Here is a 25782-nt window from a genome sequence, read left to right as displayed (position 1 = left end):
ATTCTTAGAGAGAGTCTTCAATTTCACATTTACTTTGCCAGATAACAGTGAGTTCCCATTTCACGTTTCTGCAAAATTGGTCCTGTGGCTCCTTAAAGCACAATTCAGGAAATTCTATATAAACCTTGTTATTCATATGGAGAATGTGCGACATTTAGAGGCACGGTTTTCGATGCCCTTTTGATGATATGTTATAATGTTGTGACAATAAGATGTTATTTTCAATCACAATCAATACAGGTATAGGATCCCTTATCTGGAAACCCAATATCCAGAAAGCTCCAAATTACGGAATGGCTGTCTCCCATAGACTCCATTTTATCCAAATAATCCAAATTTTTAAAAATGATTTCCTTTTTCTCTGTAATAATAAAACAGTAGCTTTTACTTGATCCAAACTAAGATATAATTAATCCTTATTGGATGCAAAACCAGCCTATTGGGATTATTTAATGTTTAAATGAATTTCTAATAGACTTAAGGCATGAAGACCCAAATTACGGAAAGATCCGTTATCTGTAAAACCCCAGGTCCCGAGCATTCTGGATAACAGGTCCCATACCTGTACTAGCAACTCACAACTAGCACACACCCATATATATGGGCTAAATGTAGTACAATGTTTATTTCAGTTCTAGTAACCCATAGTATCCAACCAGCAGGTGGAATTTATTGCACTCCTGTTTTAAACCTTGCAGCTGATTGGTTCCCACTTATTGCCTTAAGGCCCCTGTACACGGACAGATATAAGCTGCCGACACATTAATTAAGCCCTCTGACGGACTTCCCCAATCGATATCTGGCCGAAAGTTGGACCGATGTTGATCGGCAGGTTTAAAAATCCCATCTGATCAAAGACCGCATCAGTTCCTTGATGTGGTCCTCGATCAGACAGCCCGTATTCTTCTCGTTGTGATCCGATCATTGGGCCCTAGGGCCCACGATCGGATCAGTCTGATATCAGGGAGAGATCCCGTCAGATCGAAGACCGCATTGGTTCATTGATGTGGTCCCTCGATCCGACTGCCCGTATTCTTATCATTGTGATCCGATCGTTGAGCCCTAGGGCCCACAATCAGATCAGTCTGATATCCCCCACCTCAAGGTGAGTATATCAGGGAGAGATCCACTTGTTTGGCAACTTTGCCAAAGGAATGGATCTCTGTATGTATGGCCAGCTTTAAAACCAAATTTATTTTATACCATGTTCAACCCCTCCAGACCGAATCAGAAGCATTTTGGCCCTTTTAGGGCCGACCAATATCAGGTTGAAAATCGGCCAGATATCTAACAGGCAGGTTAGAAAATCCCATCGGCCAGGTTAACTCCTTTAATGCACATGCCTCCAGAGTGGTACACTGTGTATATACTGTGCCCCAGGAATACAGGCCACAGCAGTGGAACCGGGAACAGGCTTTTTCCTGGCATAGGCCAGCTACAAGAACCCCCCCCCCCCCACACACACACACACATACACATATGCCTCTGAGCATGCTTTAGGTCCTTTTTGTTTCCTGTTTGAGAACATTGTGTGTCTGGAGTCTAATGAGAATTGAAGACAATAGAATCCTATGGGTCAGTGCACGCATTTTCACCCTGCTTTTCATTCTGCAGCAATTTAAATAGTGCTGTGGGGGGCACTTAAGCTTTGTAGGTTCAGCTTTTGCTAAAATCCTTAATAAGCGCAAAATGCAAAAGAACCAAGAATAAGCAGTTAATTGACCAGACTTTCTATCCTAGGCCTAGAATTAGACCATTGGTCCCCAACCTTTTTTTTGTTACCCTTGAGCCGCATTCAAATGTAAACGGAGTTGGAAAACCTCACAAGCATGAAAAATGTTCCTAGGGGTGTCAAATACAGGATATGATTGGATATTTGGGGACCCCTGTATGGTCTGGCAGACTACAGGAGACTCTGGCAGTACACCGGTTTTTTATGCAACCAAAACTTTCTTCCAAACCAGGAATTCAAAAATAAGCACCTGCATTTAGGCCATTGGGAACAACATCCATGGGGTTGGGGAGCAAGATGTTGCTCGCAGGTTGGAGACCACTGAATTAGACCAAGCAAATCCCAGTAACAAATAATTGAAAGGAAGGTGCAGGTGGATACTGTCTTTTGACTTCCTTTTTATCATAGACCTGAGACTTTGTATCTATTTGCACTGGGTCAAATTTGGATGACCCAATCTCTTATCTCTTATCGAATTATGATACGCCAAGGGGCTCCGACGGGTCAGTCGGTTAAAAATCAAACCTTCCCGATCGATATCGTGGCCAGATATCAATCGGGAAGACCCGTCGGAAGCCCCCATACACAGGCAGATAAGCTGTCAAATTGGTCCAAACGACCGATATCGTCAGCTTTATCTGCCCGTGTATGGCCACCTTAACACTCATAACAAAGAGGGCATATTCACAGCTAAGCTATCTTCCATTACTTTAGAAGACTTATCTTTTTTTCCCTGCTGACACTATGGGGCAGATTTATTAATTGTCAAATAGTGAATTCTCATTTTTCAATTTTTGGTCAAAACTCACCAATAATAATCCAAACTTGAATTCGAAATTTGAGATTTATCATACCTCGACTATTCGCCACCTAAAACCTGCCGAGTTCCTGTAGAAGTCAATGGAAGAGGTCCAGTGACCCATCTGAAGATGTTAATAGCCTTTCTGACATTGACATTTTTCGGAGAAAAAAATCAATTCGAATTTAGTCGAATAGACTCAAATTTTGGATCGTACCTATTCGATCGTTTAGAATTCGAACAAATTTTTTCATAAATAACCTCCCATTCGAATTGTGAGTATATTTGAATTTATAAGAGTAAAAAAAAAAAAAAACTCACATGAATTCGACCTTTAATAAATCTGCTCCTATGTGGCTGGGCTACATAACCTGTTTCACTTTCATGCTGCAAACCTCTTGGCCTAGTTGGGCACGAGGAACAAAAAAAAAATGCAAATTTCGCCATTATTGAGTAAGTAGAAACTAATTTCTTTAAAAAGTTCCTCCCTGCTCCTTTGTGTTTCGATAACAACAAAACGACTTCAAGAAAATAAATGCGCAAGTGAAATGCTACATGTTTTATTTGCAGTGTTTACCCATTTGTTCTTAGAAGAGATTCATTTAGGATGGAAAGAAAGAATCCACCTACTCATTGTGCAATTTATACTTGTGAATAATCACTGCTTTTAATTCAGATTATTCAGAGCAAGGCCCTTTTTTATGTAAAGGGTTCTAAAAATAAGCCATGGACTGCAAAGGGTTTGGTGCCATGAATAATGAATAAAAAATGCCAAAAGCAGAAGCTTATTTAAGATTGTTTCTATCAAAGCCTGATGTTTAAAGATGACTGTGCAGGTTTCCAATGGACTGATTTGAATAAGAGACTGGAATATGAATAGGAGAGGCCTGAATAGATGAGTAATATAAAGTAGCAGTAACTATAAATGTGTAGCCTTAATGAGCATTTGTTTTTTGATGGGGCCAGTGAATAGTGATGGGAGAATAAATTCGACGGGCATGAATTTGCGCCAAAAATCTGCTGCATCAAAAAAAATGTGGGCGTGCGTCAGAATAGTCGTGCGCATAAAAATTGTCGCGCATCAAAATTATTTGGAAAAAAACTATAAAAAATAAATAATGAAGACCAATTGAAAAAGTTGCTTAGAATTGGCTATTCTATATCATACTAAAAGTAAAAACAAAGGTGAACCACCCCTTTAAACAGGAAGACATGAAAAAAAGGACCAATACAAGAGGTAAGGAAGGCCCTGCCCAAAAGAGCTTGCAATCTAAAAGTGGTGCATACATGTTATTTAAAAAAAAGCTTATGTATGCTATTAACTTCTAAATATATAGTCCAGATGGCATATTCACCTGAACCCTTTTTAGCCTGCATTCTAAGGACATTAGTCTCTCTTTCCCCAGACGAGATTATAGAGAGGAAGAAAAGTGTCAGAATCCCCTGGCCTTGTTGGGTGCTGTAAGGACAAGGAATAGCAATTCAGACAGTCTCTGACGAATGCACCTTGCCTGAGATAGGCCTAATCTTAGCCGCAGTTATTTTTACAGGCGTATGGTTAGTGTCCCACTGGCAAATAAAGCATTAAATGTATATAAAAAAAAAAAACACTTTTTTCCACTGTAAAATTATTCAGTGTGACTCAAGATATTTTATTTTTTTGTTTTCGTATGGAGCATGACAAACAGGCGTGACTTCTTTTTATCCCCTAGAGGTTCATTGTCGAGATTAATGAGTCTCGGCACAGGTGTAACTGCACATTCCGAGCAAACAAACATTTTGCACTGGCCGTGTATAAAACAATGTACAGTGAAACCTCAATTTTATCTGATTTTACTGTCATGGGAAAACATGTATTTTTCTGCACTGAAATCCAATTCTCAAAAGAGCAAACAGATTTTTTTTTATATTCAATTTTGAAATCTGACATGGGGCTAGACATATGGTCAGTTTCCCAGCTGCCCCAGTCATGTGACTTGTGCCTGCACTTTAGGATGGAACTACTTTCTGGCAAGCTGTTATTTCTCCTACTCATTGCAACTGAATGTGTCTCAGTGGGACTTGGCTTTTACTATTGAGTGTTGTTTTTAGATCTACCAGGCAGCTGTTATCTTGTGTTAGGGAGCTGCTATTCGGTTACCTTCCCATTGTTCTTTTGTTAGGCTGATGAGGGGAAAGGAAGGGAGGGGGTGATATCACTCCAACTTGCAGTACAGTAGTAAAGAGTGACTAAAGTTTATCAGAGCACAAGTCACATGACTGGGGACAGCTGGGAAACTGACAAAATGTATAGCCCCATGTCAGATTTCAAAATTGAATATAAAAAAAAATCTGTTTGCTCTTTTGAGAAATGGATTTCAATGCAGAATTCTGCTGGAGCAGCACTATTAACTGATGTGTTATGAAAAAACATGTTTTCCCAAGACAGTATCCCTTTAAGTTTTTCCTCATTTTACATTGTTGTTTTGTGGTCCAACTAGGGTTGCCACCTTTTTGCCCGGTGGAATCCGGGCAAGGGACGTGGCCGTGACGTGGAGGGGGGTGGGCTGTGATGTCAGGGGCTATGATGATTGCTGATTGGCCGGTCGCTGTGTCAATTATAGGAAATCCTGGGCAACCCTTCAAAAAACTGGGCTGTCCGGGTCAAAACTGAGCAGCTGGCAACCCTAGGTCCAACCTATATATTATGCATAATATATTTCCCTGATTTTACATTTTCCTAGATTTTACACCATTTTTTTCTGATCTACTGAAAAACATAAAATGGGGGTTCTACTGTACTTTTCAGCTCGTATAGGGCTTTTTGTATTCTCACATCTCATAGAAGCTTCATTCCAAAATCCACCAGGTACCTTATTTTAAAAAAAAAGAAAAATTAACATTTCATTCCATAGCTTTCCATTTTGTCATTCCTGTTATCTGTTGGCTCGGGTCCCACTTACACTAGCACCCAGGGTGGGACTGTCCTGCCAGGATACCGGGGAATCTCCAGGTAGACCCCACTATATGGCAAATCCCATCAACTCCCTTATTTCTACCATACAGTTGTGTAATACAGATATCATCTAATACATTTTTTATCTAATGGTGGGCCTCAGTCTTCAGCTTCTCCCCTAGTCCAACATTGCTAGCCCCCAGCCATTGGTGATACTGGAATAGAAAGGACTCAATAGAACTATACTAAATAAATATATTGCTTCCGTAAATTTACATATACAGGTATCGGATCCGTTATCTGGAAACCTATTATCCAGAAAGTTCCAGATTACGGGAAGGCCATCTCCTATAGACTCCGCTTTAATAAAATAATTCAAGTTATTAAAAAATGATTTATTTTTTCTGATAAATATAATAGTAACTTGTACTTGTTCCCATTTAAAATATAATTAATCGTTTTTGGAAGCAAAACAATCTTATTAGGTCTTATTAATGTTTAAATGATTTTCTAGTATGGAGAGCCAAATTACAGAAAGATCCTTTATCCGAAAAACCCCAGGTCCCAAGTATTCTGGATAACAGGTCCCATACCTGTATACATATCTCCCAAGATTCTGGAAATAGAGGGACAAAAAGATTTGCTGTTTAGAGCGTGGAAATTTTTTGATCACGCCCGTTTTGTGTGGCCACACCCCCTAATTACCATGTCCATTTTACAAAATTTGGCAGGTTATGAAAGTTTGAACACAAACAAAGAAGACCTTTTATTCCATTATTCCAGTATCATAAATTCCATAGAATAAATTTCACCTCCTAAAAAATCTTATTTCATTTAAAAAGAATTTTTCTTATTCTGTTTTTTTTTTTTCATTTTCACATAATATCAGATAATCCATACATAGAATAAAAAAAAGATATTTCCAACCTTGACCTCATCCCCAGGTTGGACACGTACATCTTTTTCCTATTACAAACATCTTGCTATTTTAATCTGAAAAATGCATTTTCTATGTGCGAGGAAACCAGAGTTTTCCAAATTGCTAACAGAAGGAAATAACTTGGTAAACTGCGGGCGGTTTGTTTGACTTGGGGATTGGGTTACGCTGCCGGGAGAACAGCTCTTATTGTAAGGAGATATCAGATTGCGCTTTTCCTTTATACACAACAGATTGATTTGAGGGGGGGGGGTAGCCCTCGGGCGTCCGTACACTTTAGGGCAGAGACATACGCTCAGATTCGGTGAGATTTAGTCGCCCTGTGATAATTCACCTCTTCTTTGGGGCGACTAATCTCCCCAAACTGCCTCCCGCCGGCTAGAATTGAAATCGCGGGTGGGATGGCACTCGGAGCTCTTCATTTTCCAAAGTCGCCCAAAGTTTCCTTGTCAGGCAACTTCGGGCAACTTCGGAAAACGAAGCACTCCGAGTGCCATCCCGCCGGTGATTTAGATTCTAGCTGGCGGGAAGGCAGGGGAAAGCATTTCGGGGAAACTTTGGACGACTTCGGAAAACGAAGGGCACCGATTGCCACCCCGCCGACGATTTCGATTCTAGCCGGCAGGAGGCAGTTTGGGGAGATTAGTCTCACGAGGAAGAGGAGATTTGTCGCGGGCGACTAATCTCCCAGAATCTGAGCGTGTGCCTCTTTTCTTATTATGAAAGGATGCCGGGAAAGCGTCCAAGGCTTAAATTCTGTAATGCAGATGAATAAGATAAAAGCTGCGGAGAATTTTTAATAAAATTGTAAATAAGGTCAGAAGAAAGAAGAAGAAGAAAAGGGGAAGCAAACAAATGTATTTTGAATACAATAATTAGTTTTAGCTTTAAAATGCAAGACAGCCTCGGGTATTTATGAGATGCACAAAGCTTTCTGCCCTTTGAAATATTTTTTGCACTTTGCATGCTCCCTTCAGGCAGTTAGTGGCCCCATAAACTTATTTTCATAGAATGCAGTAACACCACTCCTTGTGGTTGTACCCTTGGGATGTTTGTTATGTTTATGGAGGTACGCAACATGGCAGCTCCCACTCACATGTCTAGGGGGAAGATTTATCAAATGTCGAATTTATGTGAATTTTTTTTGACTCTAATAAATCCGAACGTACTCAAATCTCGAATGTTATCTTATTTAAGAAAAATTCGAATGAAAATCGATTTGAGTTTTTCTCTGAAAAAAACTCGAATGTCAGGAAGGCTATTAACATCTTCAAATGGGTCAACGGACCTCTGTAACTTGTAAATGAAATCGGCAGGTTTTAGTTGGCGGATATTCGAAGTAGAACTGTTTCCAGGGTCGAGACATGATAAATCTCACCGTCAAATTTATATTCAAGCTGGTGCTTTTAAATTCAAATTTGACGAAAATTCCAATTAGAATTCGGATTTACTATTCGAAAATTCTATGTGTGAATCTTCCCCGAAGGAAAAATTCCAAAATGATTCCTGTTTATATACAGGGTATATTTCACCTTTATCTCTCTTTAAATACCCTACTGTAATTTTTATTTTCTCCCAATTGTAGCTGCTGCAGATTTGTAATAGGCAGCAGTTTTGCTTGTCGTTCAGCAGACAAAGAGAAATACAAGTTAATTTATGCTTTACTCAAAGGCAGCGGAGACAAAGTGTAGAGCTCAGCACATGTGTAGCCGTGTGTGTGGGAGAAGATTGTGCTTCAGCATTTTTCCACATTCATGTTAAACGTTGTAAGATGTGACATTACCAGGCGCCACGTATGGGAAGTGACACTTTCAGTTAATCCAGAAGAATAGCTTCCTCTACTCCTACTAGTATTACTTGTGCATTTCTTTTGTACAATTTCAGCCTGGTTCCAGCTAATATACACAATAGAGGAAATATTTAACTCCCTATTGTAAATGATAAGGATATTAGAAGTCACTGAGGGGTTCTGTGACCATATAAAGGCACAAGGCTGCAGGCTGAGTTATACAGGGAACTCTGAGTATCACTCATGTATTATAAGGGATTATGTACCCCCTACTGTAAATGATAAGGATATTAGAAGTCACTGAGGGGTTCTGTGACCTTATAAAGACACAAGACTGCAGGCTGAGTTATACAGGGAAATCTGAGTACCACTCATTTATTATAAGGGATAATGAACCCCCTACTGTTAATGATAAGGATATTAGATGTCACTGAGGGGTTCTGTGACCATATAAAGGCACAAGGCTGCAGGCTGAGTTATACAGGGAACTCTGAGTACCACTCATTTATTATAAGGGATAATGAACCCCCTACTGTTAATGATAAGGATATTAGATGTCACTGAGGGGTTCTGTGACCATATAAAGGCACAAGGCTGCAGGCTGAGTTATACAGGGAACTCAAAGTACCACTCATGTATTATAAGGGATAATGTACCTCCTACTGTGAATGATAAGGATATTAGAAGTTACTGAAGGGTTATGTGACCATAAAGGAACAAGGCTGCAGGCTGAGTTATACAGGGAACTCTGAGTATCACTCGTGTATTATAAGGGATAATGTACCCCCTACTGTAAATGATAAGGATATTAGAAGTCACTGAGGGGTTCTGTGACCATATAAAGCCACAAGGCTGCAGGCTGAGTTATACAGGGAACTCTGAGTATCACTCGTGTATTATAAGGGATAATGTACCCCCTATTGTAAATGATAAGGATATTAGGGAGTGACTGAGGGGTTCTGTGACCATATAAAGGCATAAGGCTGCAAGATGAATTATACAGGGAACTCTGAGTATCACTCATGAATTATAAGGGATAATGTACCCCCTATTGTAAATGATAAGGATATTAGGAGTGACTGAGGGATTCTGTGACCATATAAAGGCATAAGGCTGCAGGCTGAGTTATACAGGGAACTCTGAGTATCACTCATGTATTATAAGGGAAATGTACCCCCTATTGTAAATAATAAAGATATTAGAAGTCACCAAGGAGTTCTGTGACCATACAAATGCACCAGGCTGTAGTCCAAATGTTTTTACATCCCAAGATCCTTATATTTTACAACAGCGGGTATAGTTTTTTTTTTATAATACACATTCCAGACACTGGTTATTACTCATGGCATTGCCAAGCCTCATAATGAATTTTAAGGGCTATTTCTTTTTTTCAGTAGCATATAATGTTTCTAAATACGCATTATCATTATTAATTTAATTGTATGGAATAAACAATAAAGTATAAAGGTGTGCATGGGGTAATTCACAAAGGCTATTTATGTTAACAGATCACTTATTCCAATATAGGCAATATAATACAATATTTATTGGTTCTAAGCTGAAGAACTGACCATCAGAAGGTCTCCTTGGAGTCTTGTCTTCCTGTGTTGTTAAATTCAGTTTAAAAGATATGATTATAAGTAAATTCTGTTCAGTCGGGCTGGCCCAGACATAACACTGAAGTGCATGAATGGGCATTGCGGAAGAACACGTTTTCTCTCTTTTGCTTTGTATTTATAATTTATTGGCCTCTGTAATTCATGTAGAACTGAGATGCCCCAGCTGTGACTGAACTAAACTCATAGACTCCTTGAAGTGCATTTTCCTTCCAGGTTTCAAAATACCAATAATTGGAAAATCTTGTATCTTGTTATGAGTTTATCAGACAAACTAGCCAGGCACAGGCATCCCTTTGTACTCCTGCTGCTATAAATGTCCCAGCACAGCACCTGTAGGCTAAATTGGTCTATACAATCACAATGAATGCATATACGGTAATAGGCATTGTATGTACTACTGGGGGTGTGGGAGTCTGGGTGGCTGACACCTGAAATGTTCCATTTATTACAGTGGTTTAAAGTTGTCTGAATTATAAAATGGGTATTTTCTTATAGTTATCAGACTGATTTATTTGTTAAAGGGAAAGGAACCTAAGGGTAAGGTCACAATGGCCGTTTCGGGGAGATTTAGTAGCCTGGCGACTAATCGCCTCGTCTTTGCGGCGACCAGTCTCCCCGAACGCCTTCCCTCACACTTGCGCTGGCTAAAATGAAAAATCGCCGGTGCTAAGCACACGCAGCGATTCCTTTTCCAAAAGTCGCCCGAAGTTTCCTCATGAGACTGAGGGAAGGCGTTCGGGGAGATTGGTCGCCGCAAAGACGAGGCGACTAAATCTCCTAGAAACGCCCAGTGTGACCTTACCCTAAAGGGAACACTCCAAAATATATAAAAGGTTATAGAGGATCTCTTTTCAGAAGAATGTACAGAGAAAAAGAGGTAATGCTGTCATCTTAGAGCAGATGTTGTTGGACTTTTTCAGTTTTAGCCCACCTTGAAGAACCAACCTTTGTTGAAGGGCCTAAGCTCAGTTTATACAAGGTTATTTATATAGGACATTGGTGTATCAACCATAGTTCCAAGAATATCGAGGACATCCCAAAATTCACCATAATTGACCACCTACCAAGGCTTTAATGGGTATCTAGGAGACCAAACAGGCTTTAAATTCAAATATCAGCCTTCTAGCCGAGCCTCCCTGCCAATATCCCCCAATTTGGGATTCAATGGATTAGAGGAGATTGTTGCGAAAGTGATAAACATCGGCCAATAAGCTTCTTGCTTGGTCTGGAGGGGCAAAGTCAACAGCACATGTAGGCAACCCATTTAACAGTAGCAGCATTTTAATTCCTGTTATAAAAAATACAGGTATGGGACCTGTTATCAAGAATGCTCCGAAGCTGAGGTTTTTCCGTATAAGGCATCTTTGTGTAATTTGGATCTTTGTACCTTAAGTATACTAGGAAATTATGTATACATTTAATAAACCCAATAGGATGGTTTTTCTTCCAATAAGGATTAATTATATCTTAGTTTGGAACAAGTACAAGCTACTGTTTTATTATTACAGAGAAAAAGGAAATAATTTTTAAAAAATTAGACTAAGTCGATAAAATGGAGTCTATGGGGGACTGCCATCCCATAATTCTTTCTGGATTACGTGTTTCCGGGTAACAGATCCCATAACTGTAGTAAATAATGACGTGTGATGTAGCCCATTATACCTTTGTGTCTCCAAGTGGTTGCATTAAACTGATCCCAACTTTAAAGTCTTTGGTTTTCCTTATCTCTGTTAACACAGGGCGTAAAGTTCAGCATTTTCTGAATTCTGTTTTTTTGCCTTTTTTAAGGAATGGGTCACCTGGAGGTTAATAGCAGCCTGGCCATGAATTATTCACCATCACTTCATGTTTTAGTTAAAAAGTCCCCTGTTTTCAAGAACCCTTTCCTTCATTTAACACGAACGCTAAATAATTCATCAGATCCACTTTAGGTTCTTGAGTTCTGGGATTATATCATAGAGAATAATCCTGTGGACAGTTTATAATGATTAGAGTTAAAGCCGGTTTATGGGCAAGTCTTGGAAATAAGTCTTGCAAATAAATGTCATTGGTCTCTGTGCTTTTTATTGGCACTTTATGAGGGACATTAAGGGGCAAATTCACTAAAGGGCGAAGTGGCTAACGCTAACGACTTTTTGCCAGCGTTACCCTCCGCAGCGACATTGCCAACTCACTAACAGGCGCCAAAGAGACCATCGCTAGCGTTCGTTCGCACTCTATCGCCAGGTGACTTTTCGCTCTGGCGAAAGGTCGTTACTCCGCAAATTCAGTAAAGTGCGGATATAAATGGCTATTTAAGCTAACGTAAGACCAGTCCATGTTACTGAAAGGGAGCCAAAGTGAAGTAGAAGGGTATCTGAATGGCTTACTTGAGGAACAACTACTTGTCTATGTGTCTGTATCAGAAAAGAGCCAATAGGCTCCCAACAACATGGAGAAGTTTGAATCTTTAAAGTCATTTGCCATTGTTCTTGAGAAGGTCCATTCTTCAGGGCTTACAACTGAGTGTCCATAAAGAGCATATCATCATATTTTGAGGTGACCTCCTTTGCTTAATCTCCTCTCGGAAATAACTCTTTATAGCCAGAGATACTCAAGTTTTGATAGTTGAGTCTATTGAAGATCAACCTTTCTGAAACCAAATATGTTCCTGGACCTACAGTTAAGTGAATGGCAATAAGATCAGTGACAGTTTTACTTAGAACATGGGTCAAAGGCAAGAAATTTGAAGTTCAGGATAGAAGGTGGTTATTGGACTGATTAGTGTGCCAGTAATGATCAATTTACAGTAGGTTTATAACCTCAAATGAGTATGTTAACTTTTAATATGTTATATACAATATATGCTGTAGTATGGCTAATTCTATGTAACTTAACTGATCTTCATTATTTCATTTTTATAATTTTTAAATATTTGCCTTCTTCCGACTCTGTCCAGCTGTAAAATAGTGGTCATTGACCCCATCTAAAAAACAAATGCTCTGCAAATGAAATGTTATTGCTACTTTTTATTACTTATCTTAAAGGAGAAGGAAAGGCTAAAATTAAGTTTTATTAGAAAGGTCTATATAAATACACCAGTAAACCCTCAGAGTAATGCTGCTCTGAGTCCTCTGTCAAAAGAAACACCTAATTTCTTTTCTTCTATTGTGTACTCATGGGCTTCTGTATCAGACTTCCTGTTTTCAGCTGAAACCTCCAGGGCAGGGCATGAGCATGCTCAGTTTGCTCCTCTCCCCCTCCCTCCTCCCATCCCTGCTGTAATCTGAGCTCAGAGCTGTAAATTAGCAGGGAGAGACTCAGGCAGGAAGTGATGTCACACCAAGCTTATATGGCAGCTTCTATCCTAAACAAATAGAGACAGTGTCTAGAGCTGTTTACTTAGGTATGGTAAAGCATTCTGCAGAATAAATATAGCTTTCTGGCTTGCACTATTGTGGCTAATATGTTGGCAATGAACTGTCTTGGAGCTTTCCTTCTCCTTTAACTATTCAGGCCTCTCCTATTCATATCCCAGTCTCTTATTCAAACTGAAGATCTGCTGAATAAAAAGCTAAATAACTCAAAAACCACAAATAATAAAAAATGAAAACCAATTACAAATTGTCTCAGAACATCACTCTCTACATCATACTAAAAGTTAACCTGAAGGGTGAACAACCCATTTAAGGCTGTTAGATTCTGTATGTCATAAATGTCATTGTGGTTTCTAAACTTGTTATGTTGTAATCCTCTTCGTGACTAGATATTTGTTTTCCTCAGATTTATACTTTCTTTGGAAATTGCCTCGAGCTTTAAAACAGGTTCTGTTTTGATCTGATATAGTCCCATATCAGCCTTAACTTGCTATTTAGGCTCTTTTATAGTCTGTAGGAATGTATTCGTTTCTGCATTTCCTTTTGGGTTATTTGCCAAAATATTTGAATGACGAAAGACAGGCTTTCAGAAATTTTGCGGCAGGTATTTATCTTTCGTTCCACTGAATATGTCTTTCTCATGGGTTTATTACATGACAATCATGGATTCCTTTCTGTCAAGAGCATTTTAAGTACCAGTTGACAAAATCAAACCCTATGGAATTGAAAGGAGAACTTAAATTAAAGAGACAATGCCCGACCAATGAAAGGCTTTCAAAAACAATAGCTGTTGTGTATGGCATTTCTTGCTTCATAAAACAAGGGTACCAAATTCAAATGTTACTGCTCATTAAAACCAAGCAGCCCATTGTGAAAGTTTACAGAAGAGGAGACTAAATCTACAATGGAGAGTGCTCTCAATATTGGGAGGGATTATAGCAATAACTGGATACTGTTCAAATCAGCTCTGGGGTTGGGGGATTCATTTAAAAAAAAAGTCATTTTTGGTAAAGTAGCAGTTTCAGATATAGAATAACAGAATTGAATACAAAAAGCTATAACTGTAAGGTCAACTTAAAATAGGAGACAAAATAAGAAAGAGATGTACTTGAGGTTTATTTATTTATTGCCCCATGGAGCAACCGCAACAAAATGATGTTGTTTAAGGGTTGGACTGAAAACTGTAATCGAGACTAGCAGGAACATTGTGCCCTATTAACACTCAATGAACTCCCCAAAGGTTAGGAGCGATGATGCCCATCTCGTTATTTCATTTCGTGAATATTTGCCATATTGGAAGAATTAGTGGTAAAGTTCATCCAGTGAAGTGTAAATTCAGTAAGGTTGGAGAAAACAGACCAATTACCAGGACATCTAAGAAAGATGTCAGGGTGATGATTTACTAAAATATAGAGTCGTTTAGGGCTGAGACACACAATCAGATTCGGGGAGATTAGTTGCCCGACGACAAATCTCCTCTTCTTCGGGGCGACTAATCTCCCCGAACTGCCTTCCCCTGCCTTCCTGCCAGCTAGAATGAAAATCGCTGGCGGGGTGGCAATCAAAAAGTTTCCTTTTCTGAAGTCGCCCCGAAGTTTCCTTGTGAGGCAACTTCAGGCGACTTCGGAAAACGAAGGCAGTTCGGGAAGATTAGTCGCCGTGAAGAAGAGGAGATTTGTCGCTGGGCAACTAATCTCCCCGAATTTGACCGTGTGTCTCTGCACTTAGGGGCAGATTTATCAAAGGTCGAATGATTTCTTCTATCTTGAATGAACTAGAATGACCTCGAAACTCGAAAGGTATCTTATTAAAGAAAAGACTAGAGCTGCTAAAGTTCAAACTAATATTACCGACCCAAAAACTTGAATTGAATTTGAACGCAATTTGAATCGAGTTTTTTTTTCTGAAAGAAAACTTTAATGTCAGGAAGGCTATTAACATCTTCAAATGGGTCAATGGACCTCTGCCATCTGACTTATACGTGAACTCGTAAGGTTTTAGGTGGCGACCTAATTTGAGTTACTTCCAGAGTCGAGATATGATAAATCTCGATTCAAATTCGAATTTGTGAGTTTCGACCAAAAATTCCACTTGAAAATTCGAATTTGAATTTACCATTCTAACTTTAATAAATGTGCCCCTTACTGATAGTAAAGTTTCAGCAGTCACTTGTAAAGGCAATGGTAGTGATATGAACTGATTCATTTGTCAAGCCATATTAATCACTTTCATGAATTTTTATTGTTCCAGGTGGCCATCAAGGTGATAGATAAGAAGAAAGCCAAGAAGGACACGTATGTTACTAAGAACCTTCGGAGGGAGGGCCAGATCCAACAAATGATTAGGCACCCTAACATCACCCAGCTCCTTGACATTTTGGAGACAGAGAACAGCTACTATTTAGTCATGGAGCTGTGCCCTGGGGGTAACCTCATGCACAAGATATACGAGAAGAAGAGGCTGGAGGAGCACGAGGCACGAAAATACATCAGGCAACTTATCTTGGCCGTTGAGCATCTGCACAGAGCAGGAGTTGTACACAGGTAGTTATCAACAATGTATTATAACTGCTCTAGACTAGTTAAAGCCAACTGCTGATGAGTATTGGTTACTGAGCTGATATAGACATTATCTCCTTTATGTTGATCATTAAATCTATCTGTGTCTAATAGAGGTTGGGTTGACAATTGGTGAATTTAGTAAGCGTTTCCTTTTGAAAATTGACCTTAGAACTTGATACACGGGGCCCTTAAATGAAGCTCGAAAAAAATAAACTGCACTTTCTTGGCCTTTTAAATACAAATTAAATATTTATTCTAAAGTAAAGACTTCGGACCATTCCTTGACCTTTAGACAAGGAAAACGTCCCAAAGAAGGATCATGTATTGATTTCAGAATAAATATTTGATTTGCCCTAAGAGTACAGCGCTCAGCTTTGAAATGTATTTTTCTTTAAAATGATGTTTAACTCTCTCACACACCTCTACAGTTACCGACCATTATATCAATTTTCTCTTTTTTTGTCCCAACATTTTTTGTACCGTACTCTTCAAATAATTCCCTTCTGTAAAAATAAAGATCAATGCTGATCTGAGTCATTTTAGGATTCGAAGCAAGGTTGTTTTATTCCGAGCGATGTCTTCCAGCCACAGAGGAAGCGCATTAATGAATGAGTCATACGCATTGTGAGCGTAAAGATAAAAACTTGTGGGGAAAAATAAAGCTCCTTTTCTGAATGGGCTCCCGAGGTTTATGGCATGAAAAGCGGCAGCTATAAATAAAGGGAGAGAAGATACGACAGACAAAGATTTCACCTGGGCTCTATGTGAAGATCTGGCTGTTATTAATAGAATAATAGATAAAAGTCTGTCTGAATTGATGTTCTGTTGACACACCATCACAGAATGCCACAGAAATTCTTCTGATATAAATCAAAGTGTGTAGTTCACTCGAGTGAGGCACATTTTTGCCAGCCCTCTAATTTTGTGAGCAGAGTCACGAATAGGGATGTAGCGAACTGTTCGCCGGCGAACTTGTTCGCGCGAACTTCGACCGTTCGCGTCCGCCGAATGTTCGCGAACGTCGCGCGACGTTCGCATTTTGAGTTCGCGTTCGATTCGAATACAAATCGTTCGACCATTCGACCATTCGAATTCCTTCGACCGCTAAAAATCGAACGATTTCCATTCGTTCAAACGATTGTAAGCATTCGATCGAATGAAAAGCATTCGATCGAATGCTTCGATCGTTCGATTCGAATGAAAATCGTTCGATCGAACGATTAAAATCCTTCGATCGTTCGAATCGAACGATTTTAGCGGGTGTTCGAAGTTCGCGAACTGTTCACGAACGTTCGCATTTTTTGCCGGTGTTCGCGAACGGCGTTCGCGAACACCAAATCGGCAGTTCGCTACATCCCTAGTCACGAAATGATGTTGCATTGAAAACTTCAGTGTGGCTGTATAGTCAACATGGGGTGGACTTATCTTAAATTGGACATGGAAAGATATTGGATGTCTACTGGAGATCTCCTGAGTGAATATATCCCCAAATATATAGCTGGCCATACACTATAAGATCTGCCTGTTTGGCAACGTTGGCAAAGATATATGCCCACCAAAGGTCTAAATCTTATATTGGTCAGATGGGCTCATTGGAGGGGCCAATAAATGGGCAGAAAAGATGCCGAATTGGGCCCAAATTAGCAGATAGAAGCCCAACTATCCCCTTCACAATTAACATTTGATAAGGACTTATTTTTCAGGGTGCGGACTATATCAGGGCAAGAATTCACTTCATGATGGACAGGTCTCTAATGACTAATTAATATTCAGGGGAATGATTATTTAAAGGAACAGTAACAGCAAAAACTTAAAGTGTTTAAAAGGATTGACAATGTGATGTACTGTTGCTCTGCACTGGTAAAAACAGGCGTGTTTGCTTCAAAATCACAACTATCGTTTATATAAACAAGCTGCTGTGTAGCCATGGGGGCAGCCATTCAAGCACAGGATACACAGTAGATAACAGATAAGTTCTGAAGAATCCCATTGTATACTACAGAGCTTATTTGTTTTCTGCTGTGTATCCTGTGCCTTTTCTCCCTTTCCAGCTTTGAATGGATGCCCCCCCCCCCCCCATGGCTACACAGCAGCTTGTGTTTATAATCTATTGAATTTAAAACACTTTCAGTTTTTGGTGTTTTTGTTTCTTTAAAGAAGGACAAAACTCAACATCTAGACAGTTTACACCTTAGGTTATGGGCTTCTGTACCAGTCCGAGGCCCTATAGGAGGGAAGATCTGTGTCCTTGAAGGTGACTCCAGTAGCTCCCCATCTTCTTTTCTTCTGATACACAGCACATGCTCTAGTCTAATTGATGTAATCTCACGTTCTGCTAATGTTTTGCTAATTAAAAAGACCCCTAAGCTTAGCTTGTCAGTGGCATCACACACACACTGAGCATGTGCAGTGCCACTATAACTCACAAGATGACATAACAAGATACAAGATGGGGAGCTGCTATGGTCAGTTTGGAAGCCATATATCACTATTGATCTATGCTGCTGGTACAGTAAGTTCAGTATATAAATACATTTCAAGTCACATTCTATTGTAGGCTTTAGGTTTCCTAAACATTAATAGTATTTCTAAAAGGGACAGTCTGTTGAGGATATATAATAAGAAGGTTTTGTGTCCCTTATATGTTAAGCGATTGACTCCCAACATGTAGGGTGTCACTGTTGTCACCATTGAAAAGCATGATGGGATCTTCCACAGCCCACGGGAGACTTGTGACTTGATAGGAGTTGACAAATGAATCCTTTTTCTGAGCCAATTACTGTCAGGCTGTTAGGCAGCTGAATCGTGCCTTAGCAACGTACAACACAGATGCGTGCATGTGTTACATGGTCCTGTGCATCTCCCTGTGAAAATATCTTCTAAATGGTGATCTAAATAAGCATGTGCGCTTCAGCGTTTGGAATCATAACAATGGGGAATAGGACAATGATAAGCAATTGACTCATGAGAAGATAACAGGGAACTTCCATCTCTTTCTGTGTGGTACCTCTTCATTCAATGCTGCACAAGAGCTCACACTACAGCTGGAAAGCACAAATCCTTATTGAAATGTCTGAACTCTTGCAAAGCTTTAGACTAGGCCAGTCCATGCATTGCTGCCATCATAACCCAGCTACTTACTCAGTATGGTTGGCTTTACGTTGTACTTTCTCAGCAGATGGTGGGTAGGGAATAGGCCTATTGAGGTCAATCACATTCACTGTTGGATGACAAATGGGCTAGGCATTTAATTAATTCTTTGCTTACCAGAAAATTGACGCAGCTTTGCCAACAATTGAATCTGTTTTAGTAGGCTAACCAATCACTACCAGTGGTTATTGGATTTAGGTCCAAACTTTGGTCAGGGCCCACCGTTACCCATAATTAGGTTATATGAAACATTGTTGTCTTTCCATTAAGTCATTGGTCCAAGAACATCTACAAATAGGTGTTGACCAGAAGTGTCATCTAATTGACCTTCAAGCTGGACCTCCAGGAGCATCTAGGATTCTCCCTTAATTCCAACCCAACTGGGCTTTAAAGGAGAAGGAAAGTGATTCTGCACTTGGGGTGCCAAATGTTAGTCACCCCAAGTGATTGTATTGACTTACCTGAAACCTCGGGCCAGTTCTCCTATCAGCAGAAAACTGCACCTGCCCAGGATTATACCAGTGAGCACCACGGAGCGCTTCTCTTCCTTCTTCCACTTTCTTCGCACGGCTGCGCATGTGAAGTAGAACTAAAAGCTGAACTTTAACTAAAAAGTCGCCAATTTCGTTCAATGGCGCATGCGTTTGCACTGGGAAATTTGAAGAAAGAAGAAGACGGAAGAGGATCGCTCCGTGGTGCTCACTTGTATAGTCAATACAATCACTTGGGGTGCCTAACATTTAAGGCTGAGCCCTCCCAGGCACCCCATTCCATAGAGGAGGCAGCTCTTCAGTGCAGGAACCACTACCACAGACTTTTTTAAAAAACCCCATTCAGTATGGCAGCAATGGTATAAATGTGCTTTTATTTTAATAGTTCCCAATTCAAGCATGATGTAGTCAGCCTTAATTTTAGTGCCTTCCGGGAATATTTGCAGCATCCTGAAGGCATTAGGGAATGTTGAATATTTTGGGATCTGTTTCACATAGACACCATTGTTTGTTAACCTGACGTCCCCCCTTTAGCAGTAAAGAGGTTAATATTTTTTTTTGCTGAATGAAATGTTTTTCCGCTAATGGTTTATCCTTTCCCACTCATTAAGTATTCCGGGCCTCGCTGCTTCCCATGCTCATGTACAATCATTAATTGTTGTCTCCCCCACAGAGATCTGAAGATTGAAAATCTGTTACTGGATGAGAACAACAACATCAAGCTGATCGGTAGGCAAATTATTTAATGAGTCTCCCATTAGCATTGAGCGTCTCCGCTGACACTTGATTTGGCCGCATGGCGGATACACGCCGCCCTCTAATAGAGTTTCTCCTCCTGGGTTTGGCTGCACTTGCATTTTCCCATTAAACTCATTTTACAGGTGACTGCATAGCTTTTAGAATGAAACAGAATTAGTGTGGCGGTATTGATGCCGGTTTAATGGGATGTCTTGCTACAGTAGTGAGATGATGCAATTGATGTTTAGCCATGCAGCATGGGTATTTTATATGTTTTCAGTTAAAGAAATGAGGAGATAACTCTACCCTCCCCTGTAGCTGAGCATTTAAATAAATTGATATTTATCCATGCAAAATGGGGATTTTATATAGTTCTGGCTAAAGGAGTGAGGTGCATCTAGGCACCCATGTAGCCGAGCCCTTCAACATTAATTCATTTTTAAAGGCTGTTATAGTTTATAGGTTCTTTGTTCAGCAATCTCTAACCTTGATATGTGGTTTATTTTGGTAGATTTTGGACTGAGCAACTGTGCTGGTATCCTGGGGTATAGCGACCCTTTCAGTACGCAGTGCGGGAGTCCTGCCTATGCCGCTCCAGAATTACTTGCAAGAAAAAAATACGGCCCAAAAGTGGATGTTTGGTCTATGTAAGTACCTGGCTTTTCCCATTATGAAACCCATTTTTATGTTACTGAGGCATTTTCCATAACCTGTTCGTAAGCAGCTGTAAGTCATGTCATGATGTTGCTCATTATAGATGTCCACTCCATGACATTCAATATGGCAACACCCATTCCTTTGTATAAGGACAGTTAGAAATTGAAGGGACTGTTTGCGTGCAGCATATGCTCTGGCTCTCTCTAGTTAAGGGGAAGATAAACTACTATGCAGCATATGCTCTGGCTCTAGTTAAGGGGAAGATAAACTACTAAATAAAATAGTTTTGCTGTCTCAATTCCCACTTTTCTCAGCTTTATTTTCCCTTATGGATAAGCAAATACCATGGTTAACCCCATCAAAACCAGTAATGCAAATTCTTTGCATTATTTGCTGAGTGGCGTGGCACCTCGGCATAGTTTTCATGCACATTCCATTCCCCACTCCCAAAGGGAATCTTTTTTAGAATAAGGGCCACCATGATAGCACATTAAGCACCATCCATGCATCCCACGGCTGAAAAGGGACGGCTGCTGGGTTTCACTTCTGTCTCCATGAAAAGCCTCTCGCCTGTTCGTACTGATCCCGGAGCAGTCGGGGCACATCTGCCTGTTTGTGTAAGACGTATTTGTATTGCAAACAGCCACTCTCGGTTCTCAGGAAACACGCAAGGGTGGAAAATGTCAAGCAGGGGATTAGGGTGTGCATGTTCCTATTATCATAATGGCAAAACAAGAACATGGCGGTTAAGGATGTTGCTTTTGGTTTCTACAAGCCTATAGTCGCTCAGATACTGTGACTCTCTGCTTGGAGGCGGGGAATTAGAGCTACAAGGGGTTGTAGGTAACATCAGAGGTGGATACAGCATCAGGGACCGGGCACAAACCATTAATTCTTTACTGATACCTCCAACTAGCAATGACCTAAGGAATAGATGCAGGTCTGGACTGGGATCCAAAATAGACCCTGGCATATTAAGTTCACAGAGACCCGAACAGCCCCCACCCGCCCAATAACTGTCTATGGCATCTTACAGCAGCCCCTCTGCCATTTGCCAGAACCCACAGATTTCAGGTTCTTTTGCAGCATCTCCCATAATGCCAGATACATAAGCAGCTGAAATATTGGTTATCTAGTAGGTTTAAATGGATCCCTCCCCGGAGCACTCTCTGTGCAGACGGGTTTCTATGGCAACTTCCCACAGTCATTTATTTGCAGCAATTTCCTATTTTTTTGTTAAAAGAAAATATGAAAGGATGTGTTTTTTTCTTTCATTGCCTAAGAAACCAGCTGCACTGTGAAATAAATAAATAAAACTGCATAAATCAAGGAGATGAAACTTGCAGCCCACCAGCTGCTGCTGAACTGTAACTACTATCAGTGCCAACCATTGCCTGGGGATGATGGGAGGTGTAGTTCTAAAGCAGCAGTTGGAGCAGTGGTCTGATATCTCTAGATTTTAATTTACAGCAGCAACTGCAGACAGGAAAATAAAGTTGATAACCTTTGAACTGTACTAGCAGGATATAAATATATGTGGTTAAACAATTTCAATTTTATATTATTTGTGGTTTTTGGGTTATTTTGCTTTTTATTCAGCCGCTCTCCAATGTGCAGTTCAGCAATCCAAATTACCTAGCAAGGAAGATGAGCAATAAAAAAGTAGTAATAACAATAAATCTGTAGACTTACAGAGCATTTATTTTAAGATGGGGGTCAGTGACCTTCGTCTGAAAACTGGAAACAGTCAGAAGAAGAAGGCAAATAATTGAAAAACTATATAAAAAAAGAAAAGGCCATTTAAAAAGTTGCTTATAATTAGTCGTTCTATAGCATAACAGTTAACCTAAAGGTGAACCACCCCTTTCAATGCAAAATAAACTTATAGAATATTTGTCAGCTTTTCTATGTGAATTGTAAGCTGAATGTATGATTAATTCCCTTTTTCTTTGTTTCCGCTTGCTTTTAAGAATGTATTATTAGCTTGTAGTTGAAGTCTTGAGATATGTTTTATTATTTTCAGGCTAGGTGACGACAACCTTTCTTTCAACTCCCATAAACCCCCCATTCCATACAAAATCCAATTCAAAGAAGCCAATGGGGACACGACCATGAAATAGTCCATATATGGGATAATTCTCCTGTACAGAAATATATTATAATATGAGGCCTCCCTAGGTCATATACTGACTGTACTAACCACAGACAGACAACATTAGGCAAAGGAATTCACAAAGGATCATTTGACTACCCAACTGAGATGCTCTATGTACCTATAGCCCTTCTCTATTAGCACAGTAATATACTGAATATCTATTGCCACTCCCCATAGATCATCTGGCCTGAAAATTCTGTAATGTGCATTTAGTTCTCCTTTAAAGCCAATAGGAGGTTACACAGGTGGTTTTGCCTGTTTCTGCCAGCCGAGAAAGAGTTTCATGTGGCATTAGCCCAACCTTTTTTTTTTATCTGTGAGCCACATTCAATTATAAGAGGAGTTGGGGAGCAACACAAGCATGAAAAACATTCCTGGGGTGCCAAATAAGGGCTGTGATTGGCTATTTGGTAGCCCCCATATTTGGCAGTCTACAGCAGACTGTTTGGCACTGCACTTGGTTTTTATGTAACCAAAACTTGCCTCCAAGCCTGGAATTCAAAAATAAGCTCCTGCTTTGAGGCCACTGGGAGCAACATCCAAGGGGTTGGTGAGAAACAAGTTGCCCCTGAGCCAATGGTTGGGACCAAATATTAAGGGTAATGGATCACACAACCAATTTACAAAAATAAGTACATTTATTACAAGAAAAAAAAAGAAAATAGAAAAATTATACAAAAAATTATTAAATATATAAGGAGGTGGTTGGGACCACTGGCCTAAGGGTATAGAACTTTAATTTGTACAGATAATTTCAGCATTAACCGCAGGCTCTGACCTACCCACACCATGTCCATCATTTCATACCCTCTTTGTTGCCTTGTGGGGGATCCAACCATAGACAAGCCTACAAAATCAGGGCAATGTGATGGGTAAGGTGGGCAATTAATAGAAGACGCCAGGTTCAATATAAATGCCTTCCAGGAATTGTGGTGTTCTGCCAAGCAGATTCCCATTTAAAAAGCACTAAGGAGAGAGGAATAATCCAATATTTATTATGAATGACTCGCTCCTGCCTTCTCTGCTACACAGCCCTAACTGTTCATTCCTTTATTTTGTGTCTCCCCAGTGGAGTTAATATGTATGCCATGCTGACCGGCACGTTGCCATTCACCGTGGAGCCTTTCAGCCTGAGAGCTTTGTACCAGAAGATGGTCGACAAAGATATGAATCCGCTGCCCACCCATCTCTCTCCGGGTAAGTAGCTCTGCGGCAGCAGAAATGGAGCCGCCTGCCTTCTTCTCTACGTGAAAACTGCCTGCGGTGCAGTGCGTTTACAAGTCATAAATTTCCAATGCTGACAAACAGAGCTCAAGGGGAACTGCTTCTGACTACGTACCTTACTATCTTAATCAAGACCTTCCCACACGGGCTGGATTTTTTACATTTTTTTATTATTGAGTAAAGCGAATAGTAACCCTTGGAGATGGGACTTCTGTGGTGGTCCCTGTAAGGTGGCACCATACACTTAATCACAATAGTCTGGATTGTTGCACATGAGCACTGGGGTATAAATACTAACCCAAAATGATATCCATCAGTTTAACTGACCAGAACCTGTTTGGTAAAGAACATATTTTAATTTGGCCTATCTTAAAGCTGACCTTACACAAATATATCTGCATGCTTGGCAAGGACATCAAACAAGCAGACCTTTGCCCAAATTGTCAACCTATGAGCTGGTCAATATTGGGCTGATGTGATCTTTTGGCCTCAGGTCCTAAAGGGGCCTATGCAGACATGTTGGGAGGGGACCACACGAATGCAGGGCCCACCCAGTGGGATTTTCTAACCTGACCTAAAGATAATTGCCTGATTTTTGGCCAGATAATGATCAGGCAGACTGTTGGGAGGCCCTTATACACAGACCAATCAGCTTGATAGCCCTATTAAAGTACATCTGCAATGTTAGCGTTGTAGTTGAACATATTGAGAGTCAAAGGTTATTTATTGAACTAATGAGTTACTTTCTGGCTTTTTTTAGCGGCCATAAGCTTCCTCCGGTCTCTACTGGAACCTGACCCTCTTAAGCGGCCAAACATACAACAAGCACTGGCGAACCGCTGGCTTAACGATAATTACCATGGCAAAGGACTTCACACCTACCCAAACAGGTAAACCACTGGCCTTTGATGGCAGGGGATGCTGGGACTTGTAGTACAACAGTGGCTAAACTGCCTTAGATGATATCCCATCAGGCTAGGAAAAGGGTTTTTTTTTGACAGCAGCACAGCAAGACTTCATACTTGACTGAACGTGATGTATCAGCGCTACTTCATGCCACATTGCACAATGTAAATATTCTGTGTTCCCTTTAATGGACACAAAGCGGACCTTTCTGTTTAGAAACCCTCAAATTGTTCACAGGAGCAAGTGGGTATCACCTCTGTAATGATCCTACATTATAGCTGCTATTTAGAAGATCCAGCATGACTTGTTGGCTTCCAGTTAGTAAATATATATATATATATATGTGTGTGTGTGTATTTTGAGTATTTGCCTGTTCAAGCAGAAAGAACAATTGTCTGTTTTACCTTTTAAAATAGACCTTTTGGCTTCATGTTTCACCCTTTCAAGTCCAGGCATTGAGTTTTGACTGGTATCACATAGACGGCCTAAGGGTGCCCATCCCTCATTGAAACAAGTGACACTTTAAAGGGATTCCATCACGGAAGGGCAGACGTTTGTATTCCATCACAACTGGGCTTTTAAAAGTGTGATATTTCTTCTCTAATCCATTTGCTAGAGAATTTCAGCAGCGATTTAAGGGTTAGCAACCCCATTTAAGGGCATCCCCGCTCAAAAATTACTTTTTGCATAATGACAGAAACTGTAATTCTTAACAAATCTCCTCAATAAAGTC

General features: G+C 40.1%; 1 protein-coding gene across 2 annotated transcripts in view; it reads left to right on the top strand.

The window, feature by feature from the left end:
* hunk.L (hormonally up-regulated Neu-associated kinase L homeolog) overlaps positions 1–25782 on the top strand; it is a 63568-nt gene that overhangs the window by 27952 nt on the left and 9834 nt on the right. For both annotated transcript variants that reach the window (XM_041580932.1, NM_001091243.1), the window contains 5 exon segments: positions 15418–15710; positions 20043–20098; positions 20619–20754; positions 23989–24116; positions 24904–25033. In XM_041580932.1, the coding sequence (XP_041436866.1) occupies positions 15418–15710; positions 20043–20098; positions 20619–20754; positions 23989–24116; positions 24904–25033 (743 nt within the window).

The sequence above is a fragment of the Xenopus laevis genome, chromosome 2L (genome assembly GCF_017654675.1).
Source record: "Xenopus laevis strain J_2021 chromosome 2L, Xenopus_laevis_v10.1, whole genome shotgun sequence".
NCBI classification, from domain to species: domain Eukaryota; kingdom Metazoa; phylum Chordata; class Amphibia; order Anura; family Pipidae; genus Xenopus; species Xenopus laevis.
Note: the sequence above shows the minus strand (reverse complement) of the source record. Positions and strands in the feature narration are given on the sequence as shown.